This window comes from Hemiscyllium ocellatum, chromosome 22 (assembly GCF_020745735.1).
Source record: "Hemiscyllium ocellatum isolate sHemOce1 chromosome 22, sHemOce1.pat.X.cur, whole genome shotgun sequence".
Lineage (NCBI taxonomy): Eukaryota > Metazoa > Chordata > Chondrichthyes > Orectolobiformes > Hemiscylliidae > Hemiscyllium > Hemiscyllium ocellatum.
In genome coordinates, this window is record NC_083422.1 from 3,865,730 (window position 1) to 3,890,067 (window position 24,338).

At 41.1% G+C, this 24,338-nt stretch overlaps 1 protein-coding gene across 4 annotated transcripts in view; it reads right to left on the reverse strand.

Moving 5' to 3' along the window:
- mypn (myopalladin) overlaps positions 1 to 24,338 on the reverse strand; it is a 295,631-nt gene that overhangs the window by 48,855 nt on the left and 222,438 nt on the right. For all 4 annotated transcript variants that reach the window (XM_060841844.1, XM_060841842.1, XM_060841843.1 and 1 more), the window contains 2 exons: positions 11,407 to 12,063; positions 3,667 to 3,811 (listed from right to left, as the gene is read on the reverse strand). In XM_060841844.1, coding sequence (XP_060697827.1) covers positions 3,667 to 3,811; positions 11,407 to 12,063 — 802 coding nt within the window. The remainder of the gene's footprint in view (positions 1 to 3,666; positions 3,812 to 11,406; positions 12,064 to 24,338) is intronic.

Here is a 24,338-nt window from a genome sequence, read left to right on the forward strand (position 1 = left end):
TCATTAACCAGGTTGGATTTCTCTTGATCTTTGATCATAGGACATAGCTGGGCAATTTTTCATGTTATCAGGTAGATTCCAGTGTTGGAAATGTATTGCCTAGGAGTATGCCAAGTTCTGGAGTGCAAGTCCTCAGTATTTCTACCAGAATATTGTCAGGGCCCAAAGCCTTTGCAGTATTCTGTGCCTCAGAATGAATCAAATTGGCTGAATACTTGTATCTGTGATGCTGGGGATCACTGGAGGAGGCCGAGATGGGTCATTCACTCGGATGGAACTATCCGGCTGTAGATTGTTTTAAAATGCCTTATCTTTTGCAATGATGTGTTGGGCACTTCCTTTAATGAGGATGGGGATATTTGTGGAGCTGCCTCCTCCAGTGTGTTGTTTACTTGTTCACCACCATTTACAACTGGCTGTGACAGAATTGCGACAGATCTGATCCATTGGTTGCGGGATCACTCAGTGCTGTATATAACTTGCTGCTAATGCTGTTTAGCATATAACCTGTTGTATAGCTTCACCAGGTTGATGCCTCATTTTCAGGTGTGCCCGCTGCAACTCCTGGAATGCCTTCCTGCATTCTACATTGAGTTACTGGAAAAGCGCAACACATTTTTAAGCTCTGATCTCCAGCATCGGCAGTCCTCACTTTCTCCCTGCACTCTACATTGAGTCAGGGTTGATGGTATTGATAGAGTGGGGGACATGCCAGGTTATACAGATTGTGCTGGAGTACAATTCTGTTGGTGCTGATGGCCCACAGCATGTCATGGATGCCCAGTACTGAGTCTCCAGTTCTGTTCAAAGTCTATCCCATTTAGCATGGTGAGAGTGCCACTCCACACAATGGCAGATAATATCAATGTGAAGATTGGACTTTACTTGCAAAAGGACTGTGTGGTGGTTACACCTATTGGCACTGACATGGACAGAGGCATCTACGGCAGGTGGTTTGTTCGCTGCTTGTTGGATGCTGCCTGAACTGCTGTGCTCTTCCAGCACCACTGATCCAGAATGTTGAGGATGAGGTCAAGTATATTTTTCCCTCGTGTTGGTGTCCTCACCACTTGCTGCAGACCCAGTCGAGCAGCTATGTTCTTTAGGAGTCAATCAGCTCGATCAACTGGTGCTGTTACGGAGCCACTCTTTGTGATGGGCATCGAAATCCCCACCCAGGGTACATTTGCACATTCAGTACTTCCTCCAAGTGTTGTTCAACAGGGAGAACGATCGTGGTACTCAGTAGAAGGTTTCCTTGCCCATGCTTGGCCTAGTCCTGTAGGACTGCATGGTCTTTGTTGGAGTCAATGTTGAGGACTCCCAGAGCAATTCCCATCTAACTGCATACTATTGTGCTGCCACCTCTGCTGGGCTTGTTTTGAGATATTCCTGCAATTGTGGCTTGTTAGGCCATTTCAGTGAGCAGTTAAAAATCAACCATATTATAGTGGGTCTTGAGTTACATGGAGGCCTGAGCAGATAAGGACAGCCATTTCCTTCTCTAAAGGACATCAGTGAACTGGATTTGTTTTCTAATAATTACCAATACTTTTACAGTCATCATTACACTTGTAATTCTAGATTTTTATTGAATGAAATTCCACCATCTGCCAAGGCTGGATTTCATCTCAGGTCTCCAGAACATTACCTGTGTCTTTGGATTACTAGTTCAATAATAATAATACCATTAGGCCATCGCCTTCCCCCAAAAAGGGTGTATAGCTGGATAAATTAGTTATAAATGGGTTATCTGATACATTTAAGTAGTTTTGGTGGTCAAATAGATTGTGAATGATTGGATAACTGGATTGATGCATGGATTGGATGGATATATTAGATGGAAAAATAACGAAAATGGATGGACTAGATGGGTGATGGGATCAGATGAACAGATGAGCGAGTGATAGAGTTCAGGGGGTTGGTATGGAAGGATCAATTTGTTACATGGACTGGGTAGATAGATTAGACAGAAAGATGCATGGCTCACTTGCAGAGTTGAAGGGCTGGGTGGACTGAAATGATGGACATTGGGTGGACTGGAAGGATAGAAGTACAAATTAGATAGATTGGGTAAATAGATGGACTTGGAGGGTATCTAGGATGAAAGGTTTGAACAGATAGATCAAAGATTGAATGCTGCCTTCCATAGAAACATGAATTTGAAGTATGGCTTAGATGGATGGATTCTACAGATGTCTTGACGAGTTGATGAAAGGCTTGGATTAATTCATTTTTTAGACAGATGAATACATGGCTATTATTTGATAGCATTATGGCAAACATCCTTTATGTTATATTTCAGATTAACAACTAAATACAGTATCTAGATGCATCTGAACTAATCCAGTTAGAATCTATCGTCACTTGAGTGCTGTGATGAATGTGACAGATAAATATATTTAGGATACATAATACTTTTTAATAAAAAGTTCAGAGACAAGTTTTGAATAGAACCACCAAAGTCAGACTGTTATATGAGAAGACTCCAACTTCACCCAGAAGATTAGAAGCTTCTGTGAAATTGGCAATATGTTAATGGCTAAGTTTCATACAAACAGCAGGTATTTGTACCTTGCAATCTCTGTGCACACTACATAGTGAGTATAATGTATTAAAGGAGCTTCATTTCATATGGTGCAAATTAGATATGTATGCAACTAATAGATGTTAAATATTTTAATACATGTAATTACAGATAATTAGTTTGCTAATGGCTTGTTAAATATTAATTGCAACAATGGCATACTTTCATATGGAACTGATTCAGATGATCAGAAAATTGAAAACAAATACTGTTGTAACTGTGCTGATGCAATATCCTCTACCTCATCAAAATTAAAGTTTGAAGGAGAGTTTTGTTCAAGAAATCTGCAGGCCATTTTATCTTTATAAATTATTGTCTATGGAAGGATGATAGACAATGGCATTACAACAATAAGCAGAACACCTCAACAGAATGAATTAACTATCATTTTCACATCCTGGGTGCTTGTATACTTATTATTTGTTAATGAAGTGTGACACTGTCAATATTTCCCACCCATCTCTAATCCTTAAGAAGGTGGTTCTAAATTGCTTCTACACTGGTGCAACACATGTGGGTATATAAATTCACAGTGCTTTAAGGAAGGGAATTGTAGCATCTTAATATCTTGTTATGACGATTCTCTAAAGTGACCATTACAAATAGAGCAAACCTCTGCTGTAGCTATTAGCTGGCAGTGGGCTTGTTGGAGCTGACTATAGCATGACTTCGTAGATCCTTTGAGTAAATTTATTGATGCTGAATTTCTCAACTGAGACTTGTTTGTTGTGGCTGTGAAAGCTGAATATGCCAAATAACTCCATGGGGTTCAAACTACTACTGAGCAAGATTCTCATTTAGGAATGCAGCATCCCTGAATTTATCTTCATAACGCTAATTAAAATCAAAGGACACATCATCATATTTTACAATTATAGCTAGGGGTGCAAAGGAATTATGTATGTTTATAAATATACGCAGGGCAACTGATTGCTGTTGCACTTTAAAGGAGTTGGAACACTATTCCTGTCACATAAAAACATCTAACAAAATATCGCTGCAGATGGAATTAGAAATCTATTTTCAGTATCAATGCAGTAAGAAAGTTGTTTGATCCCTTTTGTGTGGAAAGCTCTTACCTGCTGCCCAGTTTGGGAAACATCATCTTTGAAGCGTAACTTCCTGTCTAAGTCGTATATCACAGCATCCTTGTTATCCCGTATTTCATCATCTATGGATGTTCGTGGCGATTTGGGCACTTTCTTCAAGATACCTTGTGGAGGGCTGCATTATTAAACAAAAAATTGTCACTTTATAACATTTGCACACATGTAATAAATAAAACAAATATAATAGATTCAAGATAAAGTAGTAATTTAGCACCCATTAACAACAAGACGATGCAGTTGGTGAACATGTTGCTACTGGATTAACTGTTAGAACCCATGTGAAATTATTTTGGGTCAGCTTAAGTCTATGATGTACCACACATGATGAAATTATTTGGTTATATTCATTTTCTTTTGTACTGAGCAAGACAACAGCTGTGACTGGTGACATTTTCTGAACAAGCAGTCGCAAGATGGCAACAGCGGAGGGACTTTCATTTGTTGACTCAGAAAAGTTTGGTGGGTCACTAACTTGAATACAAAAGTAGACAGGGTTAAAAATGTCAGTGAGTTGACAGAGACAGAGAGAAAATAGATCCCATGTTAGAAGTCCTAATTTTAATTACAAGGAAGACAACTGATTTACATGATGTCTATATATGGAACAGTAAGTTAGTTTCCAAGAACAGATGGACGTATCACTGTTGCTATAAGGTACATCAAATTCTTGGACTTATTGGATAGCTATGTTTCTCAGTCAGGGCTTTGGAAAAGTCCTGGAAGTTATGATGTTCACAACAAGCCGAGTGCTGAACAGGTAAGCTACTTTGTGTTCTTGTTTTGGAGACTAAGTGTAAAGTTATGGCAGCACAGGCAGTGGAATGTTCCTCCCGCAGGATGTTTGAGGGAGGGGTGACCACCGATGCTCCTGCCGACTTCACCTGCAGGAAGTGCAGCCAGCTCCAGCTCCTCACAGACGATGTTAGGGAACTGGAGCTCGAGTTGGATGAACTGAGGATTATTTGAGAGGCTGAGAGGGTGATAGATAGAAGCTACAGGGACATAGTTACGCCAGAGATACAGAGGTAGCTGGGTAACAGTTAGAGATGGGAAGGAGAGGAAGCAGGCAGTGCAGGGATCCCCTGTGGTCGTTCCCCTCGATAATAATTTATACCGCTTTGGATACTGTTAGGGGGGACAGCCTAGCAGGGGTAAACTGTCGTGACCGGGTCTCTGGCACGAGGTCCGGCTCTGAGGCTCAGAAGGGAAAGGGGGAGAGGAGGAGAGTGCTAGTTATAGGAGACTCTATGGTTAGAGGAACAGACAGGCGGTTCTGTGGACATGGGAGAGACTCTCGGATGGTTTGTTGCCTCCCGGGTGCCAGGGTCCAAGATGTCTCGGACCGTGTCTTCAGAATCCTTAAGGGGGAGGGTGTGCAGCCAGAAGTCGTGGTACACATTGGCACCAATGACATAGGTAGGAAGAGGGATGGGGAGGTCATTCAGGAGCTCAGGGAGTTAGGCTGGAAGCTAAAAGGTAGGATGGACAGAGTTGTCATATCTGGGTTGTTGCCGGTGCCACGTGACAATGAGGCAAGGAATAGAGAGAGAATGCAGTTGAACACATGGCTGCAAGGATGGTAGAGGAAGGAGGACTTCAGATGTTTGGACAATTGGACTACATTCTGGGGAAGGTGGGACCTGTACAAGCAGGACAGGTTGCACCTGAACCAGAAGGGCACCAATATCCTGGGAGATAGGTTTGCAGGCACTCTTCGGTGGGGGGGGGGGGGTTTAAAATAATTTGGCTGGGGGATGGGATCCAGACTTGTAGTCCAGCAAGTAGGTTAGCTGTTTTTCAGGATGTCCAAGAATGTAGGGAGGCTGTGGAGAAGGTAGCACTGACAGGGAATACTTGCGGACACAGAGATGGGTTCAAGGTGTGTATACTTCAACGCAAAGAGTATCAGAAATAAGGTGGGTGAACTTAAGGCGTGGATCAGTACTTGGGACTACGATGTTGTGGCCATCATGGAAACGTGGATTGAAGAGGGACAGGAATGGTTGTTGGAGGTTCCTGGTTACAGATGTTTCAGTAAGATTAGGGAGGGTGGTAAAAAAGGAGGGGGGATAGTGTTGCTAATTAGAAATGGTATAACGGCTGCAGAAAGGCAGTTCGAGGGGAAAATGCCTTTGGAGGTAGTATGGGTTGAAGTCAGAAATAGGAAAGGAGCTGTCACCTTGTTGGGTGTTTACTATTGGCCCCCCAATAGCAGCAGAGATGTGGAGAAACAGATTTTGGAAAGGTGCAGAAGCCACAGGGTAGTAGTCATGGGTGATTTCAACTTCCCAAATATTGATTGGAAGCTCTTTAGATCAAGTAGATTGGACGGGGCGGTGTTTTGTGCAGTGTGTCCAGGAAGCTTTTCTAACTCAGTATGTAGATTGTCCGAACAGAGGGAAGGCCATATTGGATTTGGCACTTGGTAACGAACCGGGACAAGTGATGGGCTTGTTAGTGGGTGAGCATTTTGGTGATGGTGACCACAATTCTGTGACTTTCACCTTGGTTATGGAGAGAGATAGGTGCGTGCAACAGGGTGGGTTTTACAATTGGGGGAAGGGTAAATGTATGTATGTACCTGTCAGGCAGGAAAGAGATGGTTGTGTGAGGGAACTTTGGTTGACGAGGAAGGTTGAATATCTTGTAAAGAGGAAGAAGGAGGATTACATAGGGTTGAGGAAACAAGGTTCAGACAGAGCGTTGGAGGGATACAGGACAGCCAGGAGGGAGCTGAAGAAAGGGATTAGGAGAGCTAAGAGAGGCATGAAAAATCTTTGGCGGGTAGGATCAAGGATAAATGCAAGGCCTTTTATGCGTATGTGAGAAACATGAAAATGACGAGAACGAGGGTAGGTCCGATCAAGGACAGTAGTGGGAGACTGTGTATTGAGTCGAAAGAGATAGGAGAGGTCTTGGATGAGTACCTTTCTTCAGTATTTACAAATGAGAGGGACCGTATTGTTGAAGAGGAGAGTATGAAACAGACTGGTAAGCTAGAGGAGATACTTGTTAGGAAGGAAGATGTGTTGGACATTTTGAAAAACTTGAGGATAGACAAGTCCCCCGGGCCTGACGGGATATATCCTAGGATTATGTTGGAAGCAAGAGAAGAAATTGCAGAGCCGCTGGCAATGATCTTTTCGTCTTCACTGTCAACGGGGGTGGTACCAGGGGACTGGAGAGTGGCGAATGTTGTGCCCTTGTTCAAAAAAGGGAATAGGGATAACCCCGGGAATTACAGGCCAGTTAGTCCTACTTCGGTGGTAGGCAAAGTAATGGAAAGGGTACTGATGGATAGGATTTATGAGTATCTGGAAAGATACTGCTTGACTAGACACAGCCAGCATGGATTTGTGAGGGGTAGGTCTTGCTTTACGAGTCTTATTGAATTCCTTGAGGAGGTGACCAAGCATGTGGATAAGGGTAGAGCAGTGGATGTAGTGTACATGGATTTTAGTAAGGTATTTGATAAGGTTCCCCATGGTAGGCTTATGCGGAAAGTCAGGAGGCATGGGATAGTGGGAAATTTGGCCAGTTGGATAGAGAACTGGCTAACCGGTTGAAGTCAGAGAGTGGTGGTAGATGGTAAATATTCAACATGGAGCCCAGTTTCAAATGGAGTTCCGCAGGGATCAGTTCTGCGTCCTCTGCTGTTTGTAATTTTTATTAATGACTTGGAAGAGGGAGTCGAAGGGTGGGTCAGTAAATTTGCAGACGATATGAAGGTAGGTGGAGTTGTGAACAGAGAGGAGGGCTGTTGTCAGCTGCAAAGGGACTTAAATATGATGCAGAGCTGGGCTGAGGAGTGGCAGATGGAGTTCAACCCTGTCAAGTGTGAGGTTGTCCATTTTGGAAGGACAAATAAGAATGCGGAATACAGGATTAACAGTAGGGTTCTTAGTATGGTAGAGGAGCAGAGGGATCTTGGGGTCTATGTTCATAGCTCTTTGAAAGTTGCCACTCAGGTGGATAGAGCTTGTAAGAAGGCCTATGGTGAATTAGCGTTCATTGTTCAGAGGGATTGAATTCAAGAGTCGTGAGGTGATGTTACAGCTGTACAGGACCTTGGTAAGGCCACATTTGGAGTACTGTGGGCAGTTCTGGTCACCTCATTTTAGGAAAGATGTGGAAGCTTTGGAGAGGGTGCAGAGGAGATTTACCAGGATGTTGCCTGGAATGGACAATAGGTTGTACAAAGATAGGTTGAGAGTGCTAGGCCTTTTCTCATTGGAACGGCAAAGGATGAGGGGTGACTTGATAGAGGTTTATAAGATGATCAGGAGAATAGATAGAGTAGACAGTCAGAGACTTTTTCCCTGGGTACAACAGAGTGTTACAAGGGGACATAAATTTAAGGTGAAGGGTGGAAGGTATAGGGGGATGTCAGGGGTAGGTTCTTTACCCAGAGAGTGGTGGAATGCGCTGCCTGTGGGAGTGTCAGAGTCAGAATCATTGGTGACCTTTAAGCGTCAATTGGATAGGTACACAGATTGGTGCTTAAGCTAGGACAAATGTTTGGCACAACATCGTGGGCCAAAGGGCCTGGTGTGTGCTGTATTGTTGTATGTTCTAATAGGTCAGTATAGCTTCAACAGTGAGCATGAGCCTGTGTGTATCTGCGTCAAAAGCAGTATTTGCTTCGAGCCGAAGGAAAATCTAAAGGCTGATGAAACTCGTTGTCAGTAAAAGTCAGAGTTGTGCCAAAGAATAATTTTTAAAAAATTCTCTCATGGGTGAACACTGCTGGCTGGGCCAGCATTTATTGCCCATTCCTAGTTGCGTTTAAGAAGGTGATGGTGGGCTGCCTTCTTGAACTGCTGCAGTCTATGTGCTCTGGATTGGCACACAACACTGTTAAGCAGGGAATTCCAGGATTTTGATGTTGATCCAGAGACACTGAAAGAACAGCAATATGATTCCAAGCAGGAAGATGAGTGTCTTGGATGGGAACGTGCAGGTGGTGGTGTTCCCATGCATCAGTTGCCCTTGTCCTTCTAAATGGAAGTGGTCATGGGTTGAACGGTGCTGCCTGAGGATCTTTGGTGAATTTCTGCAGTCCATCTTGTAAATAGTTCACACTGCTGCTACTAAACATCGATGATGGAGGGAGTGGATGTTTGTGGGTGTGGTGCCAATCATGTGAGCTGCTTTGTCCTGGATGGTGTCAAGCTTCCTGAGTGTTGTTGGAGCTGCATCCATCCAGGCAAGTGGGGAGTATTCCATCACACTTCTGACTTGTGCCTTGCAGATTTTAGGGGAGTCAGGAGGTGAGTTACTCACCGCAGTATTCCCAGTCTCTGACCTGATGTTGTAGCCTCTGTTTTTATATGGTGAGTGCAGTTGAGTTTCTGATTCATGGCAATCCCCAAGATGTTGATAATGGGTTTTTCAGTGACTGTAATGTCATTGAATGTCAAGGGGCAGTGGTTAGATTGTCTTTTGCTGGGGATGGTGATTGCCTGGCATTTTGTTTGGCATGAATGTTACTTGTCACTTGTCAACCCAAGCCTGGATATTATCCAGGTCTTGCTCCATTTGTACATCTTCAATGTCTGAGGAGTACATGGAATGCAGCCTTAGGTCCGGGGATCATGGACTCAGGACAGGACGGTGGAGTCACTTAGCTCTCTCTATCACATGCTGCTTATTCTGTTTGGCATGCAAGTATCTCTGTTTTGTAGCTTGAACCAGTCTGACACCTTATTTTTAAATATGCCTGGTGCTGCCCTGGCATGCTTTTTTGCACTCTCATTGAGCCAGGGATAATCCTTGGGCTTGATGGTAATGGTTGAGTGAGGGAAATGGTGGGCCATAATGTTGCAGATTGTGCTGAAATACAATTCTGCTGATGTCTCTCAACACATCACGGATGGGTGATTTTTGAATTGCTAGATCTTTTTGAAGTCTGTCCCAAATGGAGACAAAGTTGCACAATTATTCCAATTTGAACTGCAAATGTGTTGCTGGTCAAAACACAGCAGGTTAGGCAGCATCTCAGGAATAGAGAATTCGACGTTTCGAGCATAAGGGCTTATGCTCGAAACGTCGAATTCTCTATTCCTGAGATGCTGCCTAACCTGCTGTGTTTTGACCAGCAACACATTTGCAGCTGTGATCTCCAGCATCTGCAGACCTCATTTTTTATTCCAATTTGAACACTCACATCTTGTCACATACCAGCCTCTTGATACTGACTTTTCAGTTACCATTAAGCAAAGTCTTTGTTCTCAAGCAAGTTATTTGTTTCACAGATAAATTTTTATCAGAATAAAAGCAGTTAATCATGTTGCTGAAGGTTGTATTTTTCTTAAGTTTTTGAGTTCGCTTCATTAAAGTAACAGGAGAAAACTATCTATAAGGTAATGTAGTAACTATTAGAAATGGATGCATTCAGCTGGGAAAGTGTGGCATTTCGACATAAGGAAATTCTTTTCGGATCTACAATGAGATTGATGATCTAATAATCTTGGTGTTGATAGAGACAAAACTGGGTGTGTTTGTGAGGAGGACAGGAATTCAGGATGGAGCCTATTTTCATTGAATTTTTACTTGTTGAGGCTGTCCACAAAACATATTCTGATGGCTTGCCCATTCCTATTCTGTCCTCACATGGAGACAAGTTAACCTCCACATACCCCACAACTGAGACAATACTGGGCTCCCTCAAAGTGAGATCATCTGTCTGAAACAAGCAGTAATTAGCCAGAAGTGGGGTCTAATATTCTGCTTCCAAACAGAAACTGGACCATAATCAGACATGAAAAACAGTAAAAGGACAGGAATAGACAGGGAGAAACTTTCTTATTTAGGCAGAGGGTCTGAGGAACAGAGCATGCCGAACAGACAGGGAGAAACTGCTCCAACATAGCTAAAGGTCCCAAGGAACAGAGTGCACAGGGTTAAGATAATTGGCAAAGGAACCTGAGGAAACATGACGAAGAGCGTTTTGAAGCCACAAATGTTTAGGATCCGGAATGCATTGCTTGCACACATGGAGCAGGCAGATTCAATTCTCAAAACCAAACCGGATAGTTATTAGCAAGGTCTTTTCTCCAGGGTGGGGGAGTCTAAAACTCAAGGGCACAGGTTTAAGGTGAGAGGAGAAAGATTTCAAAGGGACCGAAAGGGCAACTTTTTCACACAGAGGATGACATGTACATGGAACGAGATGCCAGAGGAAGTAATGGAGGCTGATACAATTACAACATTTAAAGTACACTTGGACAGGTACATAGGTAAGAAAGGTTTAGAGGGATATGGTCCACGCCCAGGCAAATGGGACTACTTCAGTTTAGGAAACCTGGTCGGCATGGACAAGTTGGGCCGAGGGGGTCTGTTTCCGTGCTGCGTGACTCTATGACTATTAGACAGCAAAAAATGTATAAGATCATGGGGACAAGGTTATAGAGTAGGACTGATTAGCATTCTAGATGTCAGAGAGCTGTCCCAAGCAGAAAACACAAAATGATCTTCCGATGCTGTGATCATCCTATGATCATATGGACTCCGTGATTGAGAAGTGGGTACACAAGAGAACAACAGAACACATGCTCAATCAAATTCAATTAAAGCAGACTGACAGATGGAGAATCTAGCCTCACAATTCCCTTACATGGTAGTTTAGAGGAACAAGCTTTCATGTCCCAATTCCCAATCTTCCCACATTGAATCACACAGTTGTAATAAATTTTTGTAACTGACACTTACATTGCTGGAGCACTCTTGGGAAGACCCATAGCATTGGTAGATGGTGCAGAGGGCAATGATGGTAGTACAGAGCTGAGGAAAGCCACAGGATTCTGAACTGGACTTGGGCAGGAGTTGCCAGCATTAATGGAAGTTGGTGATACAATCCGAGGTTGAGAAGTTGGCAGAGAAAGAACTGGAGAAGAAGTGGCTTGTCCTGTAGCACTCATGATGGAGTAACTGTATGAGAGTGGGGATGACAAAATCGGACTAGGATATTTATCAGGATTCTGAAATGCTGGTGTGAGTGGAAATCCGAAGTAATTCTCTTCACTATACTGCTTTCTTTCAGATACCCTATTCAGCATGGGCAGAGGAGAAAGTGAGGGGGAATGACTTCGGACAGCAGCTGGCATAAAACTCTGAGTGGCAACAAACTGCTTTGGCCGAGTATAATTGAATGACTGGGGCTGGGTGTTTTTCAGAGTTGGTGGCCTGCTAGATGGGCTTGATTGCACGAATGATTGAGGAGTAGAACTGACAAGATTCATGGTAGATTGAAATGCAGTTGGCACCGAGGAAGACATAGAAGAGGACTGCTGTGGAGATTGTTGTAGGATTGCTTCTTGTTGTTCTTGTAGGACCTGGTTGTGTAGCTGTTGCAAATGGACAGGATCACTGCACAAAGAACAAGAGAAAGAACAAGGCAATGAGTTAAATCCAAGTACAAACAGCTGGCACAGATATGCAGATTTAACTCAAATCTCCTACTCTGAAGAAAACTACACAATGTCACGCAGCCTCTCTCCAACGATGAAATGCTCCATCCCAGTGCTGCTATAAAAGTCCTTGTTTTAACAACAATGACTGTTCCCAGGTAACAGGATCAGACTTTGAGTTAAATTCTGTCTAAAATTGCACATTTATTGCTGAAGAGTATAAGCACTAAGAATATAAAGTTAATATAAATATTTCCCTCTTTCCCTGCATCTTTCTCCTCATTGGTGGTCTGTGTTGTCCTTAACAGGCTTTGCATGCAAATTAATTAATTTGGAAATGGGGTGCTTTAATGATGGGTAAAGAAAACTGTTCAATTCTGAGTCAGAACACTTCTGGATAGAAAAGAGTAAGACAAAAAAAAAATTAACAAATCTTGAAGGGCTCTTCTGAAGCAATCATAGAATGCCTACAGTGTGGAATTAGGCCATTCATCCCATCAAGACCTTCTGAACAGCATCCCATTGAGAGCCAGTCCCCTACCCTACCCCATAATCCCACACCTACCATGGCGAATCCAGAAAACCTACACATCCCTGGAGATTATGGACAATTTAGTCTGGCTGATCTACCTAATTACATATCTTTGTGATGTGGGAGGAAACCGGAACACCCAGACAAAACCCACGCAGACACAGGGAGAATGTGCAAACTCCACAGAGCAAGTCGCCCGAGGCTGGAATCGAACCCGTGTCCCTGGTGCTGTGAGGCAGCAGTGCTCACCACTAAGCCACTGTGGCGCCGAACAGTAGTGTCCCCACCTCTGAGCCAGGAGTCCAGGTTCAAGTCCCACCTGATTCAGAGATGTGTAGTAACATCTCTAAACAGGTTAATTTAAAAATGTCTAACATAAATCAAGTTTTTGATCCAATTAACGTACGGGACAACACAGAAACATTTATTTTAGTATTCGATCCACATGTCAAATTACACAGTCTTTTTTGAGAAAATTCTACATTACAACAGTGACTACAAATCAGAAATATTTTATTATCCATATTAACAGTGCAGGAGGTCCTGCAGTTTGGAAACATGCTATATAATACAAGTCTTTCTTATTAAACAGTAAGCCAAACAGCAGCATCACATATTTAATTATACACCTAATATGCTTCATTAGTTTTCCCTAAACCACCTGAGGATTACCTGGGATGACTTCCAACACCGTTTTTGGATTAGAAACAAAAACATGGTTATGTATTATTATGTTATGACATTCTCATTGATGTCTGCAATTTTGGCGCAGTTCAGGAATTACCTAAGTATGCTCTCCCACAAAACTGTGAACTATACTACACTGACATACGACTCTTTTGATCCATTCAACAGGGTGTGCCATTCATCCAGATGAAGTTAGCGCTGACCAGCTGAACCAGTGATCTTTCATGATCATGGGCCATTGAGAAATGTGGCAACAGGAGCTCTCCCACTGGTTTCTGTGATGCACCCAGCCCCCAGGAATCTTTCCATTTACTGCTGATCCACCAATTCTACTTCCTCCATCCACCCACCTCTTCCCATTAATACCCCACTTTTGATTTGGATTTACACCCAGTGTGCATCCCACAATAATGAGCGATAACCACAAAATCTTACTGGTGCCATCGAACAAGTGGTGTGGTCATTCTGTCACCACAACTGCCTGTTATCTAAACAAATCAAAACGTGAGTTCACAGTCTCCAATTTTAAAACTCTTTTATTGCTGCTAAGATTATTTCTGATTTTCACAGCTTAGACAGTCATATATTTAACAAGGTTCTTGCAGTGTACTTGGCTGATGCATACATCACAAATTGAAAGCATTTAGGAAAGTGGGACATGAACATGACTCATACTGAGACATTGAGGTATTTTGTGGGGAATTAAAGGGTTAGATGTTGGGTTCAAAGAAAATAGTTGGTCCCTTGGAGAAGTGGACAATGACAGAAATTTTCAAGAATAGTGAAGCATACAGAAATGCTTTGTTTATTGAAAGCCAAGGTATCTGAGTGGACCACAGAAAAGAGCAGCAGTTGCCTATTCCACTTCCCAAGCTTGATCTGCCATTCAATGAAATCAAAGCTGATATGCAGTCTAACTCCTTAAAAAAGAAGTTGATTGATTTGCAAAAGGATGAAGGGATGTGAGGCAAAAGTGACTGTAAAGGCGAAGTCACAATTTCATTGAATGGGCTTGAGGGATGGAATGGCTTACACTTGCTGCAATGTTGTTCCAATTCAAAACTGGCTAATTTCTATAGAAGTCAAGCTTAAACCATCACAACGTTGAAAATGCTAAAACAAAAAACAAAATTTAATTAACCTGTTCACACATGACACTTCCAGGGCAGGTAGGACTTGAACCTGGACCTCCTAGCTCAGATATAGGGGCACTACCAGTGTGCCACAAGAGCCCTGACATTGTAAATGCAAGTCAACCAATGGTTCCAATATACTTCAGGTATTAAAGAGTCTATGACACAGCCATGCAACTTAAGACCCATTTAACTCACCGTTTAGACCTTTTAAAGGAAGTGAGACACAGTCAGTCACTTTGTTGAGATTCAGACTGTAAATTAAATTCTCTGCCAGCACTCATGTGAAGAGGCTGCATGCAGTTTAGTGGCTAGTCTTACCATTAGTGCACTCTCCTAACAGTAACCAGCTGAATAAATATATCACTGCTGTGAGCTTTGAGCATTAATTAAGGCTGTGTTCAGATTTTAATGTTCACTTATTGCTTGAGATTTACTGTGCTGAAACGGACTTTTGATACTCACCAGAGGACTTTCTGGGACAGATTGTAAAGACTTCACAAACAGTCCATTAATATTTTCCCTGGAAATTTTCTGAGCACCTCAGTTAAAATGAGTCGGCTGTGCTGACTGACATCAAGGACCATACACATTAGCAGCAAAAACTCTCATAAATGTAACAAATGATGACAAACACCAATTAGTGATACCTATCTCATTAAAATTATAAGAGAAATTAAATGCGAAAGAAAGTCAACTTTTCTTTAAATTTAAAAAAAATCAACATAATATTGTACGAATGTGCAGTCGACAGTCACTGTCAGAGCTTTGGTGTCAGAACACTACGAATGATTGATTGCTGAGCTACAACACCTAAAATAAGACACCAACGAAAAGGGAGTGCTTAGTCACAGACATTTTGTGAAGAGTCTTCCTTGGTGTGAAGTTGGATTAGCGTGGGCGAGGCAGAGCAGCATCAGCTACTGTAAAAGAGAAGGCTGAATGCTAAGGGACCTTCTTACCATCTCAGAGTAAGAACCTCTCACCTTTACTGATACATTCAGGAATCTGCGCACCGTCAAAATTTGTGCCCAGCAGTCATACAATGTTCACTGTGCATCAGTCAGAACACTCCATGCCATCAGTAGAAATGGGTCCATGAGGCTTTTATTCCGCAAGGATTGCTTCTAATCAGCACTTGAGTGCTAGGGCACCATCTCTCAGAACATGAGTAAGTGATGGTAGTCATCAGTTAGATTTAAACAATTAAAACTAGACTTACAAACACGTGTGTCTTATTTGAATCCACTCTGAACCAGGAGGCCTGTGTTCAAACCCCACCTGCTCCAGAGGGGTGTAATAACATCTCTGAACAAGTTAGTTAGAAAATAAAACATCGATTCTCACCTGATTTTGTGGTGCAGTGGCAGGGTCAGTATTTTGGGCCAGGTACTAGTCCCACTCATTCTAAAAGGTATGTAATAACATCTCTGAATAGGTTGACTCAAAAATATCTGTAAACACCATTTCGCATTTGAAACATGGTATGTATCTGGTCATTATTCTGAGTAAGGGTCACTCAACCTGAAACGTTACCTTTGATTTCTCTCCACAGTTGCTGACAGATGTGCTGAGCTTTTCCAGCAATTTCTGTCTTTGTTTGTGTTTGGTGTTGTTGTACTACTCTGAACAGGCTCTGTATGTAAAAATGTTATAAAATGGAAACATGGATGATTTAGCAGTGGTGGATAACAGATGATATCTCTTCTCAGCCTTTCCCCAATGTTATTAAATTGAAGAAGTTCTGCAAAGAAACTATCTCCATGCTTTTGTTATATTATTCCTCAACAGAATAATGTTGAATATATTAAATGAAAGGACAAGCCCATGATTTACTCTTCAATCAATACACAATGATACAGGCTCAAATCAAACAGATTGAAAACTAAACTAAATTGACCACACCGTGTTTCCAACTGGAATTCCATTAGAACACTGCAGAGCACATAAATCACACTGAACTTGTAAACTCAGTACTCTCATTTTGAGGACAGTGTCAAGATTACAAATATCTTTTTCGGGGTTTTGTGGAGCATTGGTAGTGTCCCTACTTCTCAACCAGGCGGCCTGGGTTCAAGTTCTACCTGCTCTCGAGATGTTTCATAATCTATCTGAACAAATTGATTAAAAATACCTACCAATGTCTTTGCTTATGTTTCAGTCATTACTCCCAGATTTCTATTCTCATTTTTCTACCAAGATTCCAAAAGCTGGTTTTAAGTAAGTTTTTCAAAAAAATCACTTTTCCAATTAACTGATTGCCATCCTGTGAACCTAATTATCATTTTTATTCCTCAATTCATACTTAATTATGTTTTAGGAGATAGAATAAAGCAACAATGTAAATTTCACCTCCAGCCCTCTTTGTGGAATAACAGCAAAACTTTATACGGCTGTGTACAACATCACTCGAGACCACAAGATGTAAGACCTGAAGTAAACCATTTAGCCCATGTGAGTCTGCTCCACCTACACTGAGATCACAGCTGATTTGATAATACTCAATTCCACCTTCCAGCATCTTAATTCTCTTACTGATTAAAAATCTGTCTGTCGCAGCCTGGGATATACTGAAAGATCCAGCCTCTATAGCCTTCTCGGTAAAAGAATTCCAAAGATTCACTACCCTCAGGGAAGACATTCTTCACTTCTGTCATAACTAAGTAGCCCCTTACATGGAGATTATGTTCTCTGGTCCCATATTCTCCCACGAGGAAAACTATCCTCTCAGCATCTACCCTGTTAAGTCCCACAGAATCTTGAATGCTTCAATAAGATTACTCATTCGATTTTAGAATGAGAGGCAGAATCGCATGCTATTCAACCTATTAAGAACCACCCCCCACCCCCCCAAACCCAGGTCCAACCCAGGGATGGCATTGTAGCTCAGTGGTTAGCACTGCTGCATCACAGTGCCAGGGATCTCATTTCATTCCATCTCTGGCAACTGTCTGTGTGGAGTTTGCACATTCTCCCTGTGTCTATGTGGGTTTCCTCTGGGTGCTCCGGTTTCCTCCCACAAGCCAAAGATGTGGAGGTTAGGTGGATTGGCCATGCTAAATTGCCTGTAGTGTTCAGGGATGTCAAGGTTAGGTGGATTTGCCATAGGAAATGCAGAGAGTTGTAGGGATTGGGAGTGCAGGGGGGTATCAGTAGGATGTTCTTTGAAGGGTTGGTGTAAAGTCGATGGGCCAACTGGCCTGCTTCCACACAGTAGGGATTCCATGAAACCTCAGGAACTTTCTCTGGACTGCTTCTAATGTCCATAAATCTTTCCTTAGATAAAAGAAAGGGATCAAAACTACTCACAATATTTTAGGTGTGGTCTAACTAAGGCCTTGTACAGTTACAGCAGATTTCCCTATTTTTATACTTTATATCCTTTGAAATAAAGCTCAACATTCCATTTGTCTTCCGTATTACTTGCTGAATTTTAAGCTTTTTTGTGGTTTATGCCCAACAATCCAAAATCCCTGTGATGCAGCTGCACTTAAATAACAATAATCTCCTCTATTCTTCCTTCCCAGATTATTCTTGATCTGCCAAGTTTTTGTCTATTCACTGCCAAGTTTTTGTTTATATCCCTCTGTAGACTCTGTGTCATTCTTATCACTTGCTTTCTGACATATTTTTATGTCATCCACAAACTCAGCAATAGCACATTCACTTCCATCTTCCAAGTCATTAGCAATTGGTGTAAATAATTGTGGCTCCAGCACTGAATCATGTGGCACTCCAGTTTGCTGTCTTGAAATGCACGCCTTATCCCAATTTCTAGCCTTTCATTAATTAGCTAATCCTTTATCTATGCTAATTTACTACTCCATCACACTAGTTCCTTATTAAGGTAAGAGGTAGCCCTTGGGAGCTTCCCATGTTGGGTTTCTGTCCTACTTCAAAGAAGCCAGTAACCTTCACAATGCTAGATATGAACTGTCAAGATTGGGCCGATGCTAATAACACATTAACATAAGGTGTGTGAGACAGTGCGGCTTAATAATTAGACTGCAGGCCAGAGCGGGCAGTTGGATCCAGTGGAGGTGTGGGCAAGAGAAATAGAATTGATTGCAGAGGTTGAATTACCAATGGCTTGTGAGGTCAGGGTTTTTAATCTTCAAAAGGTTGGCAGGTTAGGTAGCAGTGGATGGAATAAAGTAGGAGGTCAAATGAGGAATATCTGGTATTGGAAAATATTGGAAGATTGCAAAATACAGTGTCTTCTCTTGGATCCATTCAGTGACAGAGGATTCTCAACTGACTTAAAAGCGTTTAACACAGCTAGTGCAAGGATCTACAAAGTAGCACTGCGACATTTTGCTGTGCAGAAAAATTAACTGATCTGTACTGAAACAACACAACTTACGTTGACTCCTGTTCTGGAAGGTAGGGAGCCTTTTGATATCCATAGAATGAAACAGGGCTGTGTTGGCTGTTCAATGTAATGGTCTCAGCACTGAAGCACTGTGTGTTAATGGAAATGGCATCCAAAATAGATGTCACACAAAGGTAACATCTTCAGTTTGAGAAGATAACAAACTTCTCCAAGTACAGGAAGCTGTATTTCAAGACTTTCTTGTCACTGGGAACTGTGCCCATTTAGAAAAAGAAATGCAATATAGTATGGAGAACTTCTCGTCTGCACAGTCTCACGATCGACATCAAAAGGACTGAAGACACATACTAATCTGTCCCACAAAAGAAATATGTGAAACCAACTATTGAGTTGCTGGTCAAAGATTTCAAATTGACAGAATTGCCAACCTCAGTTGCAGCTTCTCCAGAACAGTTCACACTGCTGCTTAAGCCTTTGGCAAGTCACACAAATTCTCTGAAAGTGAAATGGAACACACCAAACTGCAACAACTACCAATCCCCAGATTGAAAACCCTGCCTTTCCAGGTGCTTTCTCCTGAGGGGGTCAGGCCAAACTAGGTGTTTATCAAGGAAGACATTCCAGGTCATTAACTTGGTTTCTTTCTCCACTAGCAAACATGGGGTGATACTGTGCATATAACAATCTGTTTCCCAGGAAATATCATTGGATTAACCTGTTGTCAATCATGTCACCTTATTACAGTTGATTGGACTTTTCTTGTAATTAAGAACCCTTTCCCAGGAAATATCATTGGATTAACCTGCTGTAAATCATGTCACCTTATTATATGTGATTGGTCTTTTCTGGTAATTAAGGCTGTACTATTTCTTAAAAACATATAAATAATGTGTAATTTTCTAATGTAATTGCGCCATTTCTCCACGGAACAGGGAAGCTTTTAACCTCTGTGTTGCTGGACAAATCCGCGCCAGGCTGCCTTAATTTATTAAACCTGTAACCTTGCTTTAAACAGACTGTACTCCTAATGGTTCCTTTGACTGATCCTGAGACTGAGAAGCCCTTCAAGGGGGCCCAAATCTTAATTCGAATATTTGCTGTATTTTCTGAGTTTTAACTCTAGATTTCCTGCTTTGCCATTATTTTGTGCTTAAAAAAATTCATATTGATGGGCCTGATAAATGAGAGTTGAGAATGATTAATAGTGCCTGATAGCTGAGATTAGGAGTGATAGCAAGTAATGTTGCAAGAACATCAGAATTCCTCAATGAACAAACGCTATATTAATTTCCCAACAAGTTCAGTTATCAAAAGGACAAATAAATGACTGACAGAACAATAGCACAGCCTTTATTTATTGAGGTTCAGAAAATCAGAAAATCTATGGCTCCAGCTTGGGTAGTACCTGCCAAGTGAATGCGTAAGAGAATCAGGGGACAATTACCCCAGATTTTTAAATAAGGAAAACGTCTGTCAATTTTCTAACTTTTCAGCTTCTTAGACTCTTGTATTAAATAATTTAATGAACAAACAACGAACACTATGAACAGGTATAATCCAAAAGTAAACAAAACTAACTTCAATGTTCTGTATTGCTGGCAGACATTCCGGTTCTGATAAAGCTGTTTGCTTGGGTCCAATAAAAGAAAAGGTAATATTTACTTGTTGATAACAGTTTAATTGTGCTGATCAATCACAAGACTGGTGTTTGGCTGCATGCTTCAATTGTTAACATTAACCGATAGAACCCACCTTGCCTGCAGGTTTAACACAGGTTTAGATTTGCCACCCAGCGTTTTGTTAATACCTGCGTACCTGGATTAGACCTCAAGCTAAAAGTAACCTAGGCAACGTTCACATGTAGGGTAGGCTGGGAGGGAACACAATACACTGAACAGTGCAGACCAGTCATCACCACAGGAATAGAAAATTTGGTGACAGGATTCCAAGTATAAATGTTCAAATAACCAATAAACCTTTCAGCAATTTCAAAATTCACACTTTATGTAAACACTCATTCAATCTCTCTTTATGGAACTGACATTGGCTACTTCAAGTTAGCTGGCTGTTTGGCTTCAGAATAACATGTTACAATTTTTGATTAAAGTTTAGCATAGAAAGCATTAAAGTATATTAAGAAACAAATACAACAGGAAGCACCTTTTGAATCGTTACTTGAAATGTTGAGAAAAATACTGTATGAACTAATTAATTTCTAAAACTGTCCTTTTTTAGACTCTCCCCCTTCTTGGTAAGGCCCTCAAAAGGGTAACTGTGAAAGGTAGTTACAGCATTGGTAAGAATGACTGGATAATAACAGGTCAGTCTTCCTGCACCATTACAATACACTGGATATTCTGATACGTTCAAGAATGCGTTCTGTTTGTCAAATAGGAGTGCCACTAAAATGCTTAAAAATTGTATTTCATAATAATCTTAAATAGATAAATATTATAGAGTGTATTAGTGCTTTCCAGAACAGCCTAAGAACTGGTTATCTCGTTCCAAGCTAAACTTTGTAGAACTACCCAAAGCAAATTGGATTTCCAGCTGGAGCCAGGTATCCGAGGATTCAAGGCCACACACTCCGGGGTTTTCTTAGTGACTGCAATTAATTTCAAATGATAGAAAACTGCAGGCATACAGCTAAAATTTCAGGAAATACACTCCCAGCTTGAGAGACCTTTGTAGTATCATGTCTGTACATGGTGAATGATCATTTTTTTGAAATCTTTACTTGGCTAGTATTTTAACTGTTTCAGTTACCACAGTCTGTGATCCCATGGTCAAGCAGATCCATTATCATGATCAGCAAACCAGCAAATCTGGTTCATTGCGGAATGTAGGTATGCATGCAAGAAGCATCACCTGACATATATAAAAAATAGGTATCATACTGGTGAAGCTGCAACAAAGGATGAAGTAGCATGCAATAGACAGTGATAGGCCATCTCACAACAATTAGGTCAAAGCTCTGCAGTCCTGCCACATCTGGTCAGGAATAGTGCTGGGTAATTAAACAACTAACCAGAAGAGGCAACTCAACAAACATCCCTTCTCTAATGAGGGCAGAGCCTAACACATCAGTGCAAAAGCAAAACTCAAACATTTGCAATCATTTTCAGCCAGAAATGCCAAGTGGATAATGTTTTACCTCAAATATTCTCCTGAGGTCCTGCCCATCACAGGTGTTGCTTTTCGGAAAATTGCAATCAGTGTGAATTATATCAAGAAAAAGCATAAGCATATTTGGATTCTACAAAAGGACCTCATTGCATCACAGCTGTAATGCTGAAATGTGCTTCAGAATTAGCTGCACACTTAGCCACTATATCAGTACAGTTACAATACAATACTAGCATCTACCTTACAATGTGGAAAATTGACTAAGTATGTATTGTCCACAAAAAGCGGGGTAAGTCCAGTGTGGCCAATTTCTGCCTCAATCAACCTGACTGTGATCATTTGCAAAGTGAAGGAAGAGGTTGTTGACAGTGTGAATCAATTGGCAATTACATCACAATAACTTCGTAACAAGTTCAAGGCAGTAAACATCTCAAAGAATGAAACGATCGCCCATTGGCATTCAAAAGTATTGTCATCACTGGATCACCCATTATCAGGACCATCCATATAAACACTGTCTATAAGAACATGACAGTGGTTAGGAAGTCTACAACAAGTAACGCACCTCCTGACTCTCCGAAGCCTATCCACAAGGCACAGTCAGGAGTGTGATGGAATACTCCCCTCTTGCCTGAAAGAATGCAGTTCAAACAACACTCATGGAACTTAACATTATCCAAGATAATATTGCTTGATTTGTTGGCAGCTTATTCACCATCTTCATTATTTAATACTTTCAACATACCCCACAATAGTTCACAGTAACAGCAGTATGCACCACTTACAAGATAGACTGCAGCAACTCATCAAGCTCCCTTCAACTATACCTTCCAAACCTGTGATCTCAAACACAGAAGGACAAATTAAACAAAGTTATTCTGATACTGCTTAAACAGGATAGTAAGCTCCCTTTCTTTATAACCTGATAACATTTGTATTTTAAATGGGAGGATCTTATTGAGACTATTCCTAATTACTGAAGGTGCTAGTTTCATCTAAAATCTTTTAGATTGCAATAATTCACCTGTATCCTCCAAGATTAAGATGAATGCCACTTTATTCTGCAGTTGCCACAGTTACAGCTTCAAGTAAGTTGCTGACCTTTGTGTGAAACTAAAAACCAACACCATCTTTGAGAAAGGCTGCTCAGTGTACGGCCATTAAATTCTGTTTTAATTGAAAACAATCCATGTTTTTCTACAAATAAACTGTCCACCATCTGACAGTGAAATCCTGCAGTTACAAGAACAAATACAAGTATTGCAACTACAGACAAATTCGACCAAATTCAGTTCATTTTCATAGCCAGACTATCGTTTTGAAAACTTGATTACCCAGAACTTACTTGAACAGGGAATTTTGTGGCAAGGTTATGACTTTGTTCTCCACCTTTCAGCTTACACAGTTTCTGTTGTTTAATTTGCTGGAAAAGGTTTTTTAAGTTAGTAACAGTGTGACGAGGGCAAGAAAACTTCGAGAATGTTGCTTAATGCTGAGGCCAACAACCGAGCTCCTAAATGAGATTTAAGGGTTGTGGGTTGTGAAAGGAACAGAGAAATACCAGAGGAGGAAATAGAGTGAATTATAGTCACTTCAGTTTTAAACAGCGATATGAAGTGGAGGAAAACTAGATCGAAAGGAAACAAGAGTCAAAAAAGAAAAACTTTAAAAACCTCAAGGAACAATTTCTTATCCTGAGGAACGAGACATCATGATTTTAATTGTTCCTTTTATGAACTGAGAGTTTTGATGCAGGAACTATGTATATTAAAAATATACATAGATCACGAAGCATCAGCTCTGTCTTTTCTGTGATTAATTTGTTTCAACAGCAATTCCTTAAAACTCATAGAAGAATTGAGAGTGAGCTCAGCTTAAGGCAAACAATTGAGTGGTGCAAACTTTCAAGCAATTTGCATCTCACAATATATCTCTTCCTCACCACAAATTGTTAGGTTACTTACACACTAATAATATTGTGTCAGTTAAACTTGCAGTTATTTTCCCAATAATTTTACTCTGTGTATACAAAAACTGCTCATTTGTATGTATATATAAATTAAAATAAATTTGAGTCCACTGATTATTAGATAATTTGTAAGATCAGTGACTTGAAGATAGCTGGAGACCGAATCTTTTAAGGGGAGTTTACTTCACACAGCCATACTTTGTAAACAATTGATTGAAGATGCATTTGTACTATTGTGTGTCTTCAGTCAGCTGCATTTCCTTGATCACAAGCATTGTAGTTCTTTTATGTAGATGTTTTTTCCATTATGTGTCTGTGACATGTTGACAGATGTTTACATAAGTTAAAGGTTCTACTTGACTGAAAGATGTTGCCATAGGAATACAGCCAACTGCAGATGCACATGTCGGGTCTGTTAGAGGCTTCATTGTGTAAACAACCCCAAGCTTTAGGA